This window comes from Electrophorus electricus, chromosome 14 (genome assembly GCF_013358815.1).
Source record: "Electrophorus electricus isolate fEleEle1 chromosome 14, fEleEle1.pri, whole genome shotgun sequence".
Taxonomy (NCBI): domain Eukaryota; kingdom Metazoa; phylum Chordata; class Actinopteri; order Gymnotiformes; family Gymnotidae; genus Electrophorus; species Electrophorus electricus.
Window position 1 is genome coordinate 18,213,394 of NC_049548.1, and position 18,740 is coordinate 18,232,133.

General features: G+C 43.9%; 2 protein-coding genes across 4 annotated transcripts in view; both read left to right on the forward strand.

Moving 5' to 3' along the window:
- Positions 1-6,927: 6,927 nt before the first annotated feature.
- Positions 6,928-10,631, forward strand: pyyb (peptide YYb). 3 transcript variants are annotated; one of them, XM_027009249.2, is made up of 5 exons: positions 6,928-7,035; positions 7,194-7,280; positions 7,774-7,961; positions 10,060-10,137; positions 10,311-10,631. In XM_027009249.2, exons 3-5 carry the CDS (start codon positions 7,774-7,776, stop codon positions 10,333-10,335), a joined length of 291 nt encoding a protein of 96 aa, XP_026865050.1. In that variant the 5' UTR covers positions 6,928-7,035; positions 7,194-7,280; the 3' UTR covers positions 10,336-10,631. The 3 variants fall into 3 exon arrangements, with proteins under 3 accessions (XP_026865050.1, XP_026865049.1, XP_026865048.1); XM_027009248.2 differs by having other exon boundaries at positions 6,947-7,078; positions 7,194-7,276; XM_027009247.2 differs by having other exon boundaries at positions 6,948-7,078.
- Positions 10,632-11,468: 837 nt separating this feature from the next.
- The window catches only part of mpp2b (membrane protein, palmitoylated 2b (MAGUK p55 subfamily member 2)), a 56,077-nt gene continuing 48,805 nt past the window's right edge, over positions 11,469-18,740 (forward strand). The window contains exon 1 of the mRNA XM_035533425.1: positions 11,469-11,645. The gene's annotated coding sequence lies outside the window, so the exon portion shown is untranslated. The remainder of the gene's footprint in view (positions 11,646-18,740) is intronic.

Sequence of the window (18,740 nt, forward strand, 5' to 3'; positions counted from 1 at the left end):
CCCATGAGAACTGTTATTTTGTATACTGACCTTATTTGATCAATTTACCCATGAAGTGTGATTGATTGATTGAATATGGATAATATTTTAAGTGCCAGTCAAGCCCAAAGAGACATGACCCTTTCTTGGTGTTTGTAATATGTATAAGTTACTGTCAGTGTTCTCAGAACTCTCAATTCACAGACCTTGTAGTTCTCACCTCCTGGAAGTGTGATTAGTAACAGTTTGTCTTCTGCCTTTGTTTATGGAGTGCTTTAAAGTGGGAATTGGAGTGTTGGCGAATAAGGTTGCCTGGGTTTCACAGACCTTTGTGGCTAATGAGTAAACTGCTTCAAAGATCCTGCATGAATATAGGCACTAATATTATAGAAAGGTGCCCTCAGCAACCTGGAGTAGATAACACTATATGGCCAAAAGTGTCTGGATACCCCTTCTAATTCCTGAGTTCAGGTGTTTTTAGTTATAATCATTGCTTACAGGTATATATTCACATAGCCATGTCATCTACACAGGCAAGCACTGGCATAAGATGTACTTTTCTCACAAATCCATTCATGAAATCTCTCAGCCACGACGCAGTCGAGACAATAAGAGCTAAGGTTTGTAAAAAAAAAAATTGCCTGTCCTTCATTGCCTCACTCACTCTGGAAGCAACATCAGAACATGCAATGGGAGCTTCATAAAATGGTTTTCTGTTCACCTATTGTGACAAGTAGGTTTTGTATTAAGCACACATTAAATTTCTGCAATTTAGGTGACGCTCTTATCAAAAGCAGTTTGCAATTATGAGTACATAGAGTTTGAGCAGTAAGGTTCTTGCTCAGGAACCCACCAGTGGGGATCCGGTGGTGGGACTTGAACAGGCAACCTTCTGAGTACTAGTCAAATACCTTAACCACTGAGCTACCACTTCCACACACACAACCACTGTATCCCAGGGCAGTGGCAATGTGTTCTATGCGATTGGCAGATACCAGGAGAACACCACCTACTGGAATGCACTGTGTCAGTTTAGTTAAGGATGGATAATGATCTGGCTGTTTTTTGAGGTTTGGGTCCCTTAGGTCCAGTGAAGGGTAATATTAATGCTATAGCAACATTTTAAATAATCATGTTTCCTACTTTGTAGCAAACATATGGAAGGCCCTTCCCTGTTCCAGCATGACCATAGATACATAAAGACAAGTGTGGAGGAACTCCAGTGGCCTGATCACCTGAAAATTGGAACATCGTTTGGGAGCCAGGCCAGATCCAAGTGCATGACCTCACAAGTGCTCTGTTCAGTGGTCACACTCACAGTCACAATCTTGGAACTCACAGAAGAACTTCCCAGAAGAACTGAAGCTATCATAGCTGCAAAGGAGTGTGAACTCACTGTTAATGCCAGTCGTTTTGGAATGGAATATTAAGATATGCTGCTTTGCAGTGAGCTGGTTTGTAGCAGGCATCTCAGCCAGATGTGCTGATTAAGGCTACCCATCTCACCTTGTTTTGTTCAGTGCTACCCGACCATAACTCACTTTGCATTACATATCTGCACCACTGACATGGACTACATTCATGTGTTTGAGATAATTATTACAGCTTATTAAGCATAAACATTTTTGTATATGCTTAATAAGAAGAATGGCTATTGGAAAGCTAAGAGTAATTTGAGCATTACTCATTCGGATCTGTCCTCCATGGTTTAGAGTTAACCCTGTAGGACATCAAAGAGTTTAGCTGTGGAGTTTAATTAAGGGTGATTGTTTTATGTATGTGGGTTTCAAACTGGATATTACATATCTTTTTATTCACTTCCATCCTACCTGTACTGAGAGTCTTCAGTAAAACAAACATGTATAGCTGAGATAAAACAATGTGGTCAATGTAATGGGCCCATGTACATGAATGATACATGTTAAGATGGTAACTAATATAAAATGGCACAACTGTAGGAATATTCTTCTAGTTTTTGCTAAAGGTGTTGCAGTTGCAGGCTAACTTACACTTCTCTAGGCCACAGTTAAATACGCTAGGCTAGCTTACACTACTCTAGGCCACAGTTAAATACACTAGGCTAACGTACACTACTCTAGGCCACAATTAAATACACTAGGCTAACCTACACTATTCTGGGTCACAGTTGAATCCACTAGGCTAACTTAAACTACTCTAGGTCACAGTTAAATCGACTAGGCTAACTTACACTACTCTAGGTCTTCACTGAGCTTCCTAGTTACATTACCACCCTTTGGTTAAAATGTGCCTTTAAGAACTGATCCTCGTACTCAGATTTGCACTCTGCTTGCCATCAAACGCCAACGCCAGATCGGGTAGCCAGTTAATGACTTCAATGCACTCTAATTTGGAAAGGATGGAATGGAGGGTGAGTTAAGGTTGCGTGGGCTACAAATGTCCCTCAAGGGAAATCCATCATTTAGGAAAAGGTAGAATTAGGTTGCCCTTTGTCGATTGTAGCTTGTATAGAGTATGGGGACTAGTTTATATTTACCCCAGTACAGATCAGGGAAGCTGAAAGGATGTTCATGCCAGCCCAACCTATAAATGCTATGCCACTTTGTCTCATTTTAGCAGCAGTTTTACCTTTTAATCATTTTTTTTTTGTTTGATGGGAATTAAATCCAGTAAATCACCAGTGTTTCCTGTTTATGATGTACCGAGTCTGTATGATATAGAGGATGGTCAAAGAGATGTACAGCACGACACTGCCGTCGCCGGCTCAGGAAATAGACATTCTCTCTCTCCTCATGTCTTATTCATGGCTGTGTGATCACAGGCCTTATTTTGAACTGACATTGTTATTGCCACCAACCTTCCTTTGACCCTGTGCTCTTATCGACACTTTACCTTTCATCAATCTCTCCTCTTATCATTCTGTTTGGTTTTTCTTGTCTTCCACTTGCACAGAGCTAAATATACGAACGCAAACATTCCCCGTTGTCTCCAGAGCACTCAGCTCACATTAGCCACTTCGCCCTAAATGTGATGCGTAAAAGATCCTAGATGGGTGTATAACGGGACTATTAGCGAGGCAGCCATAAAGATAGCAGGGTTTGGAGCTCATACGAGAACACTGGGAGGAAGTGGGAGAGGGTGGTAATATTAGTTCTGCTACTTGAAGTGCCAGATTTATGTTAAAACAAGTGGCTGATGACATGCTTCTAGAACCTTCTGTGATGTCCTTTTTGTTGCGTTTGGCCTCATTATTTTATCTGACTATCTACCTGAATTTCTTGGCTGTGTTTAGGAATGAAAACATGTGTGTCATAGTTTTCATCACTCACCTCTTTGCTCTGCTCGTGTTTTTCATTATAGATCAATTGAACAGCATGCAACCTAATGTTTGATTTCATTTTATTCATCCCCAAGTTGCCATGCAACCACAACCATCTCCCTAATGAAAACCATAAATCAAGCATGTCAAACTCAACTCCTATAGGGTAACGGAATGTGGTGCGCTCCAGCATAGCAGGTACAGCTCACAAATGACACAACGAGGATGTGCTAGTACACAAAGGAGTCAGAAGACTGCAAAATGCTGCAATGCTGTAGATCAGTATGTGTTTTCAAGAAATGTATGAGACATGTATGTCCTTATCGATCCACTTCTATTCCTCCAAAAGGGAACTGATTCCTCTGGGTCAGGCCTTTACTCCCTATCACCTTTACGGCTACAAAAGCTGAAACCATATTGATTACACAAACCCTGTTGTTTTACTATAACAAGCAGTTATAGTAACTACTTTCAGTTTAGCTCTGTCTTAGCAAGGTGATTTCAAGAGGAACCCATCCAACTGTGGTCTATGTCTTGTCTCGGGACTTAACTATGTTTGCTTACCAAACAGCTATTAACAGACGTCTGCTATGCCTCCCTCTCCAAGCCTCGGCGGTCGTCTTTTAGGAGGGACATTATCCCAGGCCCACTGTTTGTGGAGTTTATCGTAGCATAATCGTTTGTGTGGCTCTTATCATCCAGTGGCTTCTTTGTGTGTTTACCCACAGCAGTGGGCTGAAGTGGAGAGTCATTATTTTCTCCTCGTTGACTTTTATTGCACGGCTAGTCGAGTGAGAGGGCCAGTGGTTTAGGCCATGGGGTTGTGCAACAGGAAACCATGACGGTTTGGGGGAAAATGCTCTAGTCCCAGCCACTTACGAAGGCTGTGCCCTGCACCTAAAATAAGAAAACAAGCTGTTTTATCATGACCGATCATTTAGATGATCAAATTAGAATTTGTCAAGTTACAGTCTTTAGCTGTCATCTGCACAGCTCACACTGGGTTTACCTACATTTAAATAATTGAAGTATTTTTGCTAAATGTTTAATAAAGCCTATAATACAAGATCATTGTATTAATGACAGCACAAAATATGAAATTAACTTTGTGGTCTACAGCGGAATGTAGTGTGATGTGACTAAGCACTGTGTTGCTGATTTACACAGCAATCTACATGCATTTTAAATCATACTGAAGGAGAAATGGCTTTATATTGAATGCATGTTTAATTATATTGCATTCACTCTGACACCATGTGGATACCATCAGACAAAATAGAGCATCACAGGAGTACTGAGAGCAGTATGAGCTGTTGAGTGTCAAGTATCCCAATGAATGCAGCATAGCAGCAAGTCGTGACACATTTAAAGTGTTACTCAGTGTCAAAATCATGGGGATGCTCTGGGTATTCGGGCACCATTTGAAGACCAGGTACATCAGCCTGTCTGTTATAGAGGAGCCAGGTACGTCAGCCTGTCTGTTATAGAGGAGCCAGGTACGTCAGCCTGTCTGTTATAGAGGAGCCAGGTAGCCACTGTCAACAGCACTGGCGCCATCCCTAAGGACAGTCAGGAAGAGATGGACATGAAGGCGATTGTGACTGGTTTGGGGTAAGGATTGATAAGGCAGGTTGTTGAGAAAGATTACTGTTGCATCTCACTGAGATGAAATCTCTCAAAGCATCACAAAGATGGTTGAAATAATTATATCATACATTACTCTATCATACATATCATACAGAAATGTCAATTTGGAAGCCTACATCTATGACAAGTCATTCTTGAGCTACATATCTCTTCTGTGGCTCATCTACGTAATATTTTTTCTGTGGCTCATAAATAGAGGTTTCTGCTGAAGTTCCATACTGCTTCAAGCTTTTTCTGCCTTCATGTATTGAGGTGGAAAAACTAAGTTTAATTGACTTTGCAGAGACAGGCACACACCACCCACATTTTTGGAAACATTTTGTTTATAAGAGACATCCTGCAAAGGTACATTTGAAGACTCTGGTCCTTCTGCTGCCATGCGCAGTTGTTAGCTACATACCTTACAAGGTTCTCCATACCTTGTTCGGTTTCTGACCACACAAGTGCTATTTGCTGGATATGTTTAGGATTGGCCAACCAGTTTCAGAAAGTGACATTAGCAAATGAAAAGCTCAGCAATGCTGCTGGGTCTGATACACCTATATCAGTGCAACCCCCACTACCATGTCATTACCAAGACACTACCACGTCTCCATCATGTCATTACCACGACACTACCATGTCACCACCCTGTCATTACGTGACACTACCATGTCACTACCATGTTATTACCATGTTACTACCATGTCTCCGCTAAATAAATAACCAATTCATGTCTAGTCCAACTTTGTAGAGGTCCTAGTTTTGTCCTGAGGTGCGCGTGTGTCCGAGACCCATCCCGCAAGAGAATGTCCATTAAGGGCATTGGAGAAGTAGTTGGCTGCGGTGGAGGTGTGGTGGGCTACAGGAAGGGACATGAGGGGGTTTGCGGGAGTAGCCGTGGCAGCTGAGTAACACTACCATGTTACAACCATGTCATTACCATGCCTCTACCATACCACTATCCTATCACTACCAGAATGTTTAGCCAACCATAAAATGCATTAATCTATTAATGGGTTAAAACATTGTTGACTCACAGGATTCGCTATTATTTAATTTGACATTTTTCTGGTGTTCAACTTGTTATCATACTGAGTTCTCCCATTTCCTGCTATCGCCTGTGTGTGCTTCCCACCGAACTTTCAGTGTGGTCAATGTAGTTCACAAGGTTTCCTGAAGAAGAGGACATTTCAGACATGGTTGCTTCCTCAGCTATGCAAGCAAAGTATTTCTGAAGTTCTGTTTCACTTCCTAGAACTTCAGAAGCACCTGGCTTACACAAATGATGAAGATAGCACACAGTATGCTGCAGGTTACAGCTTTTAATTGACATGCGCATGATTCACATGAATCCATCGGTGCTTCTGACATTTTTTTTAGCTCCATGTTTGGCATACTTGGGTAAATTGTGTGCGAGTCAAATGTCAAGTTCGTATGCGCGCAGGCCCAGAACACAGAGACGCGTGTCGACTGAATTGGCCTCAGAGAATGAAACAAAATTCGAGACACAGTGATTACGAGAAGCACATTTATTTGAGAATCACACATTTGTTGTGAGGTTTTCAAAACAGTGCAAACAACACATCAACACTCAACACACACTGGGGCAGTTTTGTTAAGCACAATGTTTTCTGCCTTGGGAGGATGCACCAGCCCGTTGCACCAGCGTTGTGCATGACTGCGTTATGAACACCGTAGGCTCACTGCGTTACGGTGCGATTCTTTGTCTTTCACTCACGTTTGGCTATTTGTAGGTATTTGTTTTATTTTTTACGCGCATAGCTTACAACTAGTTCACCTGTCATAGCGTTTTAAAATGGGCCTATCTGGTACTAATATAAACGCACTTCATTGGCGTTTAATAGCTCACAAAATACTAAATATCTAAGTCTAAATATGAGGGACACGTTAAACCATTTACACTATTAAAATAGCGGGGTGAAACTCTCGTCAGAAGCAATATGAATCAAGTTTTTATTTGTTCTGCCCTGCCCTGTCTTTCGGTCAGTCAGCTATTTTTTGTTAAACTGTTTAAAGCACAGCTGAAAGTTGTTTGCGCGTCGACGCGTTTGGAGGGCGCTGTCCGTGCGTCTTATCTCTGGACTAGGGGTCTTCTACTCGACTAACAGGTTAAGCTCAGGGGTCGCTCCTGTTTTTACCTTCCTTTTAACAGTGAGTCATGACATCCAACAGTAACTGGTTGTAAAAGACAGAAAAACAAACAAACTGGTAGTGGAGGGGTGTTGACTTGTTTCGCTGATGGTTTCCGTTCCTCCCCATATAAAAGCTACAGGGCAGCAGGACTGGGGACCATCACTCTCACAGCACATCTTCCGCGGTCCTTCAACGCCTGGACGTCTATAATATACAGCAAGTAACAACTTTTACGTTTTACTTTATTCCTTAGGGTGGTGAATACAGATTTTCGAATTACTCTGCTTGTTTCTTGGACTGTTTCAATGGCTAATTCCTCCAAACCTCGCAAGCAGCACGGTTAGACGGCTAAAGTCATTCAGAAACTTGATCTGGTACCTCAGAGTGAGGTGGCGTAGCGATAACCTTAACCCTAAGTCACACTGACAACTCTTTTTTTTTTTTTTTACTATTACACTTTAAATCACTTTACAACGCTTTTAAAAGTCTAATAGTCACAAACGTATTAGTCAAGCTGAATAACGCGGGGCTTGTTATTAAGGTCTGTGATGCTGATGCGTCTTTCGGAGCCGTAACGGTTGTTTTTTACTGACACACTTACCCGTTGCGTAGGCTTTGTAGAGGTAGTTCAGCACTCTTTAAGGCAGTGAGCTAATTATTTTTGCTGCTATAAAATGCTGCTATACGAGAATATGTTTTCGTTGACTTCTCAGATGGCAGGCACGCTGAGGTCCTGGACGGCACTCGCGGCTCTCTTGCTTTGCGTCATTGCCTGTTTGAGCAGCCTCGCGGACGCTTACCCGCCAAAACCCGAACTTCCGCAGGGACAAGTAGGGCCCGAGGACATGGCCAAGTACCAGGCCGACCTGCGGCACTACATCAACCTTATCACCAGGCAGAGGTGAAGCAGCTTTAAACGCAGCTCTCTGTCTGTCTGCCTATCTAAAATTGTTGATCTATCTAACTAACATCATTTGCTTATCTATCTATCTATCTATCTATCTATCTATCTATCTATCTATCTATCTATCTATCTATCTATCTATCTATCTATCTATCTATCTATCTATCTATCTATCTATCTATCTATCTATTTAAAATTATTTGTTGATCAATCTATCTACACTGCCTGGCCAAAAAAAAGGTCATCACCTGGATTTAACTAATCAAATAGGTAAGAGCCTCCCATTGGATAATTACTAATTACTGCATGGGTGATTATGCTTCAACTGGCAACAAGTTATATAACCCTAACTGATGCAGTGGTTAGCTTCTCATTTGTTAAACATCCATGTTGAAAGACACATCCTGTGGTCATGGAAAAGATGTTAATCTGTTTCAGAGGGGTCGAATTATTGGCATGCATCAAGCAGAGAAAACATTTAAGGAGATTGCTGAAACTACTAAAATCGGGTTAAGAACCGTCCAACGCATTATTAAAAAGTGGAAGGACAGTGGGGAAACATCTTCGAGGAAGGAATGTGGTCGGAAAAAAATCTTGAATGATCGTGATCGGTGATCACTTAAACATGTGATGAAATCAAATAATAGAAAAACAACAGTAGAACTCAGGGATATGTTTAATAGTGAAAGTAAGAGCATTTCCACATGCACAATGCGAAGGGAACTCAAGGGATTGGGACTAAACAGCTGTGTAGCCTTAAGAAAACCACTTGTCAGTGAGGCTAACCGGCAAAAACGGCTTCAATTTGCTAGGGAGCATAAAGATTGGACTCTGGAGCAATGGAAGAAGGTCATGTGGTCTGATGAGTTCAGATTTACCCTGTTCCAGAGTGATGGGCGCATCAGGGTAAGAAGAGAGGTGGCTGTAGTGATGCACCCATCATGCCTAGTGCCTACCGTACAAGCCTGTGGGGGCAGTGCTATGATCTGGGGTTGCTGCAGTTAGTCAGGTCTAGGTTCAGCAACGTTATGTGCCCAAAGAATGAGGTCAGCTGACTACCTGAATATACTGAACGACCAGGTTATTCCATCAATGGATTGTTTCTTCCCTGATGGCATGGGCATATTCCAAGATGACAATGCCAGGATTCATTAGACTCAAATTGTGAAAGAGTGGTTCACCAGCAGGAGACATCATTTTCACACATGGATTGGCCACCACAGAGTCCAGACCTGAACCCCATTGAGAATCTTTGGGATGTGCTGGAGAAGACTTTGCGCAGTGGCCCAAATCTCCCATCATCAGTACAAGATCTTGGAGAAAAATTAATGCAACTCTGGACAGATATAATTGTGACATTGCAGAAGCTTATGGAAACAATGCCACAGCGAATGTGTATCTATCTATCTATCTATCTATAATTATTTGTTCATATACAATGCTACTAGATTGTGATCACTGGAGCAGTTTTAGCTCCAATTACGAGGACAATTACTGGTTTCACTTAGTTTCCATTTGGTTCTGTTCAGCGCGCTGAAAACTCTCCCTCAAGGGGGCCCTCATTCGTTGCAGCGCATGAAGATGGGCTTGTTTAGTGGGTTTATCTTGTCAGTGTTAATGCACACGCGCTACAGCGCCAAACCTGTTATTTCATTTCCACGAAGAAAAAACTCTGACATTTATTCTCCGACTTATTTAATGACAAAAAAAGTTCTAGGATTAATTATAGCATAGTGCCCTTGTTATTTTGGAAGCTCAGTGAGACTAAGTTTTAATGTAACTCCATCTAATTTAAAATTTCAGCCTGCATACTTGAATAATGAATATTCATTGGGAAACTTCGATTTAGCAGTTTTATAGGGTCCTATATTAACACTGATGGCATGACATCATTTGGGGTTTATAACCAAGTCTTCTGCAGTGAAGCACACAGTTTAATAATATAAGGTTGGAATGAAAGATTAATGACCCTGTTGCATCCATTCTCTTGCTCGCTCTCTCTCTCTCTCTCTCTCTCTCTCTCTCTCTCTCTCTCTCTCTCTCTCTCTCTCTCTCTCTCTCTCTCTCTCTCTCTCTCTCTCTCTCTCCCTCCCAGATATGGGAAGAGAGCACATAGTGAGGCAGCTATGGCTGAGCTGCTGTTTGGTGACGACGAGCAGGACGTAAAACCACGGTGAGTAGCAGCAGAACATTCTAGAACACGTTTTCCTGTCTCCTAATGTTCCTGTCACAGACACCCCCTCTGGCGATCTCTGTTTAGTGTGTAGTACAGGAGAGAGATGTTTTGAAAGTGGATGGGAGATGTATGTGAGATTTAAGGCTTGACCTGAGGTGTGTTTCTTCCAGCACTGATGATCGTTTGGTCTGGTAATCACCTCCTTGCACGTCCTGCGTCTGGATGTCTGCTGCACTAGTATTCATCTTCTCCACCTTATCACCCACCCATCCTCAATGAATGAATATATTGAGTGACCAACACAGCATGTACTAGCAATGTTTCTTCCCTAAAGCCCCCCTCACCACAACATGTAGATCTCGCTCTCTCTCCCCCTCACTCTCTCTCTATCTAGTTATCTATCTCTCTCTCTCTCCAAAGGTTTTCTGAGAAGTAACAATTGTAAATAATTTGTTACAATTGAAATGAATAAATAATGACTAGATGTTGAATGGTAGTATGATTCAGTTCTGTAAAGGTTCTTTTGCAGGTGGTCTTTTCTCAGTGTAATAAATCTGAAAGGTTTTACCAATATGTTTTTAAAATCAAATAACGTAGTGACTGATAGTACCTTGCCATAAAGATAACAAAACGGGCAATAAACACAAATATTATCTCCTATCCTCTACTAGGAACAAACTCCAAAACCAGCCTTTATTCTTTTTTTAGTGCTCAAAGTGCAGTTACACTGTTTTAGCACTAGGTGGTTTTTCTTCAAATCATCAGCCTTTGATTCTTGATTATGCCAAAGGTCTAGGTTTTACCCCAAACCCTTAAAGTCTTTAACCTAAACACGATATTTTTTTTCTTTTGTTGAAACTTACACTATTAATGTTAACACCCGTGTTGACGCAGTTTTATTCGCTCCAAAAATGCATGCATTTCGGTGTAGTTGCAGTTTTGCGATATTTGTTGACTGTCGTATTCAGAATTCCAAGCAAGCTTGTCCAGCGAAACCGTGACTGCAGCAGAACCGCATACCGGTGTGCAGTTTCTCTTTTGTCACAATAGTAGGCTGACCGATTAATTACGCAGCATCTCACAGCATGAGCACGCACGCTGATTAAGAACATCGTTACCTATAAAACCGCGCGCCTCCAAAACGTTCGTAAATATTGCATAAACAATCTGGGACTATTATTCAATCGAGACACTATTCCGACCGTCCCACCGATTTAGCGGGAATTACTGGGTGGCGCGCTTGCATCCCGCGAGCTTCAAGCGCACCGTTCACCGCGCGCCTCTTCGGTGCCGAATCAAGACGCACGCAGTCGTGCGGCGAGCGTCGGTGAGCGCGCACGCCGTCTCGTCAGCAGCGCTGGGCCTCGCGTGGACCATAGTTTAAAGGTGGACCTATCATCCAAAAATTGTGCAAAACGAGCTACAGACCCGCTCGCGGGTGGCGAAGAAGAACCCGCGAGGCTTCTCCGACGTCCTTGCACCTCCGTCTTTGTGAGAAAACCCAGGTGAGCGCGTGGACAGGTTCGACTTTTGGTACACGAGCGGGATATTGCGGACGGGGGAGCGCAAAATTCCGTGCACTGGTATCCTTTTGCCACTAGCATGCTGGTATAGTGGTACAGTAGATCTGGTATATTTGCCGCCCGCACAAAGAGTGACTAGTGGAATAACCTTACACATGCGCGAGCCGTCAGCCCGTTCCTCGCGTGCATGTTGGAAACCCTGCCATACGCGCTGCTGTAGCCGGTAACCGACCCTAAACGTGCATTAGGCTGCGTTCGCCAACACCCCAGCGTGTAAGGTATTAACACCAAACGCGACGCAACATTACGTTTAACAGTAACTGAAAAGAAGACGAATTAGCCTGATGCACGCGTGCTTAATCTGCGTTTGAGGTCGAGCCATGCAGTGACTTTGCAGCACATCAGTGCAGCCCATAACAGCACGCATTTCCCTTTTCCATCGCTTTTATGAAGGGTCGTGATAAGAACGTCATTTTGTACCCCCCCCCCCCCCCCCCCAAAAAAAAAAAAATAAATAAAAAAATTAATTAAGAGCTATAGGAAAACTTCGTTCAGTTTTTTTTTTCTCTGGCAAGAAGGTTTTGGCAATTATTTTAGGGCCCAGTGATGTCCATTTTGCCTGGATGGGCCATAGTTCAGTTCCCAAAGGAGTTCATTTGACACAGCAAATAGAAGGAGTTTGAGTGGAGAGATCTTCATCCTAATGTTTATTCGTTAATCAGTGATGTGTCCCTTCAAGGTCTAGGGATCCATCCGTCCGTCCATCTCCTGCTCTCGCTTTCTCTCTCCCACCTCTCCTGTGCCATGGTGTCGATTTACAATTAATATGTCCCATTCTGGTATATCTTTGATTTTAATTGACTGTGTTGTGTGAGTGTTTGTAGGATTGTGTGTGTGAGAGAGAAAGAGGCAAAAATATGACCTCCCTTCCACTATAGCCTGTTCACTTCACCCAGGTGTACTGCCTTGGGGTCGTTTCCGTGGAAACCGGCAGTGCAGTCAGCAGACTGTTTAAAAGGTTCCAGTTTTAGACTATAAATGTCAAGGTCTGCCGCCCGTCTGCCCGGCTAAACACGTATCTCTGCCATGTTTGCCTGCATAAACAGAAGGCAGGTTGTAAGCCACTCAGATTGTCGTTTGACTTGACAGATACATCCATGCCACAGCTTCTGAATTTGTGGGGTGTCAGTATAAATGAAAAAACATTTTTCATGTTCTAATTTCCAACAATCATCTATTACTTCCTGTTTGTTCTATCAGCAGAGGCCAAGTGATGTACAAGTGTCAGTGTAGATTGAAGGTGTGCGTGCGTGCATTTAACACTTTTATTATCTCTGCTTGTATGGCCCACACATCTGCAAGGCATTGTCTTGCTGTAGTAACACCTTCACCTCATTAATATTCACGAGTCTGAGAAAATTATTAATCCAGCCACAGGATGTGGGACGAGTCAAGATTAGGCTTCACCTAAAATGATCAGTATCTATCCCCGTGTCTCCTGCTCATTGAGAGACCAGTTCACTTTACGTTCATTTCTGCCCTTTATTGGATTTGATTTTATGTTGGCGTCACCGTGGAGTCATTTAGAAACTTGATCTTAATTAATGCTCTTAAAACAGAAGTTCTCACACTAAGCAGAAACATTTGACCCTTTGGAGCCTTGGACCTGTCTGCTGAGCGGTTAGTCGTGCAGTTGTGTTGGTCCATTGTTCTGGGGGCATGCATTAATCTGAAACGTGTTGTCCTCATTGGGTTGTTTTTGGCGAGTCAGTTCCAGTTGTAAGCGAAGCCTCGCGCTCCACGCTCCAAACCCTCATCTTCCTCCTTATCCAATCTAGTTCAGTAAGGCAAACATCCAGAAACAGGAAGATGATTGAGAGAACAAGCGCGTCTGAGATCTGCTCCATGGCCTCTCTTAATTAATCACGCCGGCTTATAATTATTTGATGCAATTCTTCTTGTTGCCATGGCGAAGCGGCACGGGGGGGGGGTGTATTGAGACAAAAAAAGGAAACAGTGAAAGCAGGCGAGAAGGGGAGAGAGAGAGAGAGAAAAAGAGCGAGAGAGAGAGAGAGAGAGAGAGAGAGAGACACAACCATGGTTGTCTTGGATACAATCATTTTCCCCTGTAAAGTAATGAGAAAGCAGACCTGTAGGGGACTGGAAGGCTATTTTTAGAAAGGCAGTACGTCAGACACATCAGGGGCCAAGGATTAGGGTCCTGCTTGGAAGCTCGTGGCCACGGGCCATAGCAATCAGTGCCCTGAGCGTGCTTGCACTGAGCTAAGTACACAAAATGTCCAGAATATATATTTGGACTCCTCCCATGCGATGTGTTTATTTTTTACTTTATTGCTAAATACATATCAAGTGGGGAAGTTGGTCACCTTTCAGCTGGTGTGGTGTTATACTTTTATTGCATTTTTTGCAGTTATTATGTAACTACTGCTGTGATTAAATAGCACATCCATCCACTGGATAGCCAATATCCAGTATATTATTATTATATTATTATTCACTGCCGCATATAGTCTTACAGACACTGAACATGCTCTCTCATGCTCACCTGTTGCACAGTTTTTTGGACTGTTTGTCTGCCAAGAGCAGCACCTGCAGTACCTTGTCCTGTACCTACACCCAGTACACCTACACCCAGCACGCCTGCACCCTGCACCCAGCACGCCTGCACCCAGCACGCCTGCACCCAGCACGCCTACACCCAGCACGCCTACACCCAGCACGCCTACACCCAGCACATCTACACCTACACCCAGCACGCCTACACCCAGTACATCTACACCCAGTACGCCTACATCTAGCATCTACACCCAGTACGCCTACACCCAGTACACCTATACCCAGTACATCTACACCCAGTACGCCTACATTTAGCATCTACACCCAGCACACCTACACCCATCACACCTACACCCAGCACACCTACATCCAGCATCTACACCCAGTACATGTACACCTACATCCAGTACACCTACATCCAGTACACCTACATCTAGCATCTACACCCAGTACGCCTACACCCAGTACATCTATACCCAGTACATCTATACCCAGTACACCTACACCCAGCACCTATCCCAGCACGCCTACACCCAGCACACCCAGTACGCCTACATCCAGCATCTACACCTACACCCAGCACACCTACACCCAGCACACCTACACCCAGCACACCTACACCCAGCACACCTACACCCAGCACACCTACGCCCAGTACCTACGCCCAGCACCTACGCCCAGCACCTACAGCCAGTACATGTACACCTTCACCCCGTACACCTACATCTAGTACACCTACATCTAGCATCTACACCCAGTACGCCTACACCCAGTACATCTACATCCAGCACCTACACCCAGTACATTTACATTTAGATTTATGGCATTTAGCAGATGCTCTTATCCAGAGCGACTTACAAAAGTGCTTTGTCATTTACCCATAGAATACACCCAGTACGCCTACACCCAGTACGCCTACACCCAGTACGCCTACACCCAGTACGCCTACACCCAGCATCTACACCCAGTACTCCTACCCCCAGTACACCTACACCCAGTACACCTACATCCAGCATCTACACCCAGTACACCTACACGCAATACATCTACACCCAGTACGCCTACATCCAGCATCTACACCCAGTACACCTACACCCAGTACACCTACACCCAGTACACCTACACCCAGTACGCCTACATCCAGCATCTACACCCAGTACGCCTACACCCAGCACACCTACACCCAGTACACCTACATCCAGCATCTACACCCAGTACACCTACACGCAATACATCTACACCCAGTACGCCTACATCCAGCATCTACACCCAGTACACCTACACCCAGTACGCCTACACCCAGCATGCCTACACCCAGCACGCCTACACCCAGTACATGTACACCTACATCAAGTACACCTACATCTAGCATCCACACCCAGTACGCCTACACCCAGTACGCCTACACCCAGTACACCTACACCCAGTACATCTACACCCAGTACATCTACATCCAGCACCTACACCCAGTACATTTACATTTAGATTTATGGCATTTAGCAGATGCTCTTATCCAGAGCGACTTACAAAAGTGCTTTGTCATTTACCCATAGAATACACCCAGTACACCTACACCCAGTACGCCTACATCCAGCATCTACACCAGTACACCTACACCCAGTACACCTACACCCAGCATCTACACCCAGTACGCCTACATCCAGTATCTACACCCAGCACACCTACACCCAGTACATGTACACCTTCACCCAGTACACCTTCACCCAGTACACCTACATCCAGTACACCTACACCCAGCATCTACACCCAGTACACCTACACCCAGTACACCTACATCCAGCACACCTACACCCAGCACACCTACACCCAGTACGCCTACATCCAGCATCTACACCCAGCACGCCTACACCCAGCACACCTACACCCAGCACACCTACACCCAGCACACCTACACCCAGTACACCTACACCCAGTACGCCTACACCCAGCACGCCTACATCCAGCATCTGTACACCCAGTACGCCTACACCCAGTACACCTACACCCAGTACATCTACATCCAGCACCTACACCAGTACATTTACATTTAGATTTATGGCATTTAGCAGATGCTCTTATCCAGAGCGACTTACAAAAGTGCTTTGTCATTTACCCATAGAATACATCCTAGTACAGTAGGTTAGAATCAAACATTTCAATGAACTAGAATACTGTAGAATACAGGGATGAATGCTGATACCTAGAAGTACAAAATACATAAGGTCTATCTTAAACAATGATAAATGCTATAAACAATAAGTGCTAGAGTTTGTTAAACAACATAAACAATACCCTACAATAAGTATTAATTTAGTCAGTCAATATGGGAGCAGTGTCAGTTGTCCTTTAAATATTCTGCAAATAGATGGGTCTTCAGTCTGCGTTTGAAGACTACAAGGGACTCTGCTGTCCGGACAGCAAGTGGGAGTTCATTCCACCATCTTGGAGCCAGGACAGAAAATAGTCTCGATGCTTGTCGTCCATGAGACCTGAAACAAGGCATTTCAAGCCGAGCCATACTTGAGGTTCGAAGTGCTCGAGGTATGGATTGGGCTTTGACCATTGACCTCATGTATGAATGGGCTGGTCAATTTTTGGCTTTGTAGGCGGGCATCAAGGTTTTAAATCTGATGCGTGCAGCTACAGGGAGCCAATGAAGGGAGCACAGCAGTGGAGTAACGTGTGAACTTCGGAAGAGTGAAGACCAGTCGTGCTGCTGCATTCTGGACAAGTTGTAGAGGTTTGATGGCTCTTAGAGGAAGACCAGCAAGTAGCGAGTTGCAGTAGTCTAGTTTTGAGATCACAAGCGATTGCACAAGCACCTGGGTAGCTTCCTGTGAGAGAAAGGGTCGAATCCTTCGTATGTTACAAAGGAGAAATCTGCAAGACCGGGTTAGATTAGAAACATGAGTTGAGAATGACAACTGGTTGTCCAAAGTTACGCCCAGGCTACGGGCAGCTTCGAATGGTGATACCAGGGAGTTCGCCAACGAAACAGTGAGGTCATTGTAAGGGTTGCGAGTACCTGGGATGTACAGAAGCTCGGTTTTACTGGGATTGAGCTTCAAGTGGTGGGCTGTCATCCATGATGCAGTGTCAGTCAAGCATGCTGAGATACGTCTGGAGACCTGCATGTCAGAGGGTGGAAAAGAAGCACCTACGTCCAGCACCTACACTCAGTACATCTACCATGCACTTAAACCCAGCACCTATACCCAGCACACTTGCCCTGTACCTACACCCATTACACCTACACCCAGCACACCTGCATGTCAGAGGGTGGAAAAGAAGCACCTACGTCCAGCACCTACACCCAGTACATCTACCATGCACTTAAACCCAGCACCTATACCCAGCACACTTGCCCTGTACCTACACCCATTACACCTACACCCAGCACACCTGCCCTGTATCTACACTGAGTACACCCTCCCTGCACCTACACCTTCCACCCAGTATCCCTATCCTGTCCTGCACATATATCTAGTACACCACCTTTCACCTACATCCAGTACACCACCTGTGCCTACACCCAGAAGCCATCTACATTTTCAGGTGTATGTTATAGGCCTGGGGTGGTACATGGGTGTAGTGTCTGCAGGAGTTTGCGCCAATCCAGCAAAGCAAACAGTTTAATACACAGATTATTTGGGCTGAAACACACAAATTATATTTTTTAATGTATGTATTTAATCTAAAAAAGGAAAGTTTGGCCTGTTATTGACATTGTCCAAAACACTGCGATATCTGTAACGTCTGTAGACTCTGAGAAATTAAGTACTGAATGTCAAGCGTCTTAACTGTCCTTTTCTTAACCGTAACAAATAAGAGGCTGAGCAATATAGGACCATATAAATCTGACTGTGTCCTAAATCCTAACGTTATTCATAGCTAGCGTGTCTGTGAAAACCTCGGCTGTCGTTTTTACTAAGATACGTTAATTGCTGCTATAATGGCCTGTTTTCATTTCTGAAATATCACAGAGCTTAGAATTACACCTCGCGCGGCGAGGTGTTGAGAATGTGCCCCCCTGCCTTAACGATGCCCCTACAGTGAACCGTAATGTTGTACTGAAGTAGTAATGCTGTGCTTTACCTGCGCCGCAGGCAAAATGCTCGGTGGAGCGGGCAAACCTGGTGCCGGTGTCCGATATATTCTCAGGATTCTCCTTACTCTCCTTCATACACTGTTTTGGACGCTTCGAGTATATATTGTTTTTCCTGCACAGTAGCAAAACGTGGATGGGGTTCCCCAGGAAATGTGTGCAGGTGTGCAGACGCTTTCAAAAGTGCAGATTAAGTTTTATTTTGCAGTAAATTTTTACAGTCGTGGCCTTATTTTTAATTTTTAATTTGAATCTATATTTCTTAATTACTTATTTTAATTAACTACTGTATGCGCAGGTTTGTTTTTTCTTAATGGGATGTATGAGATCTAAAAGGGAGGCAGATCTCAAGAGTCATCACTTTAGTACCAAGACCAAATCAGGCAAGCACGGAT

Coding starts and splice junctions, on each gene's coding strand:
- pyyb (XM_027009249.2), top strand. CDS start 7,774: ATGGCAGGCACGCTGAGGTCCTGGACGGCACTCGCGGCTCTCTTGCTT. Junction 7,962..10,059: donor AACCTTATCACCAGGCAGAG/GTGAAGCAGCTT, acceptor TCTCCCTCCCAG/ATATGGGAAGAGAGCACATA. Junction 10,138..10,310: donor GAGCAGGACGTAAAACCACG/GTGAGTAGCAGC, acceptor TGTTTCTTCCAG/CACTGATGATCGTTTGGTCT.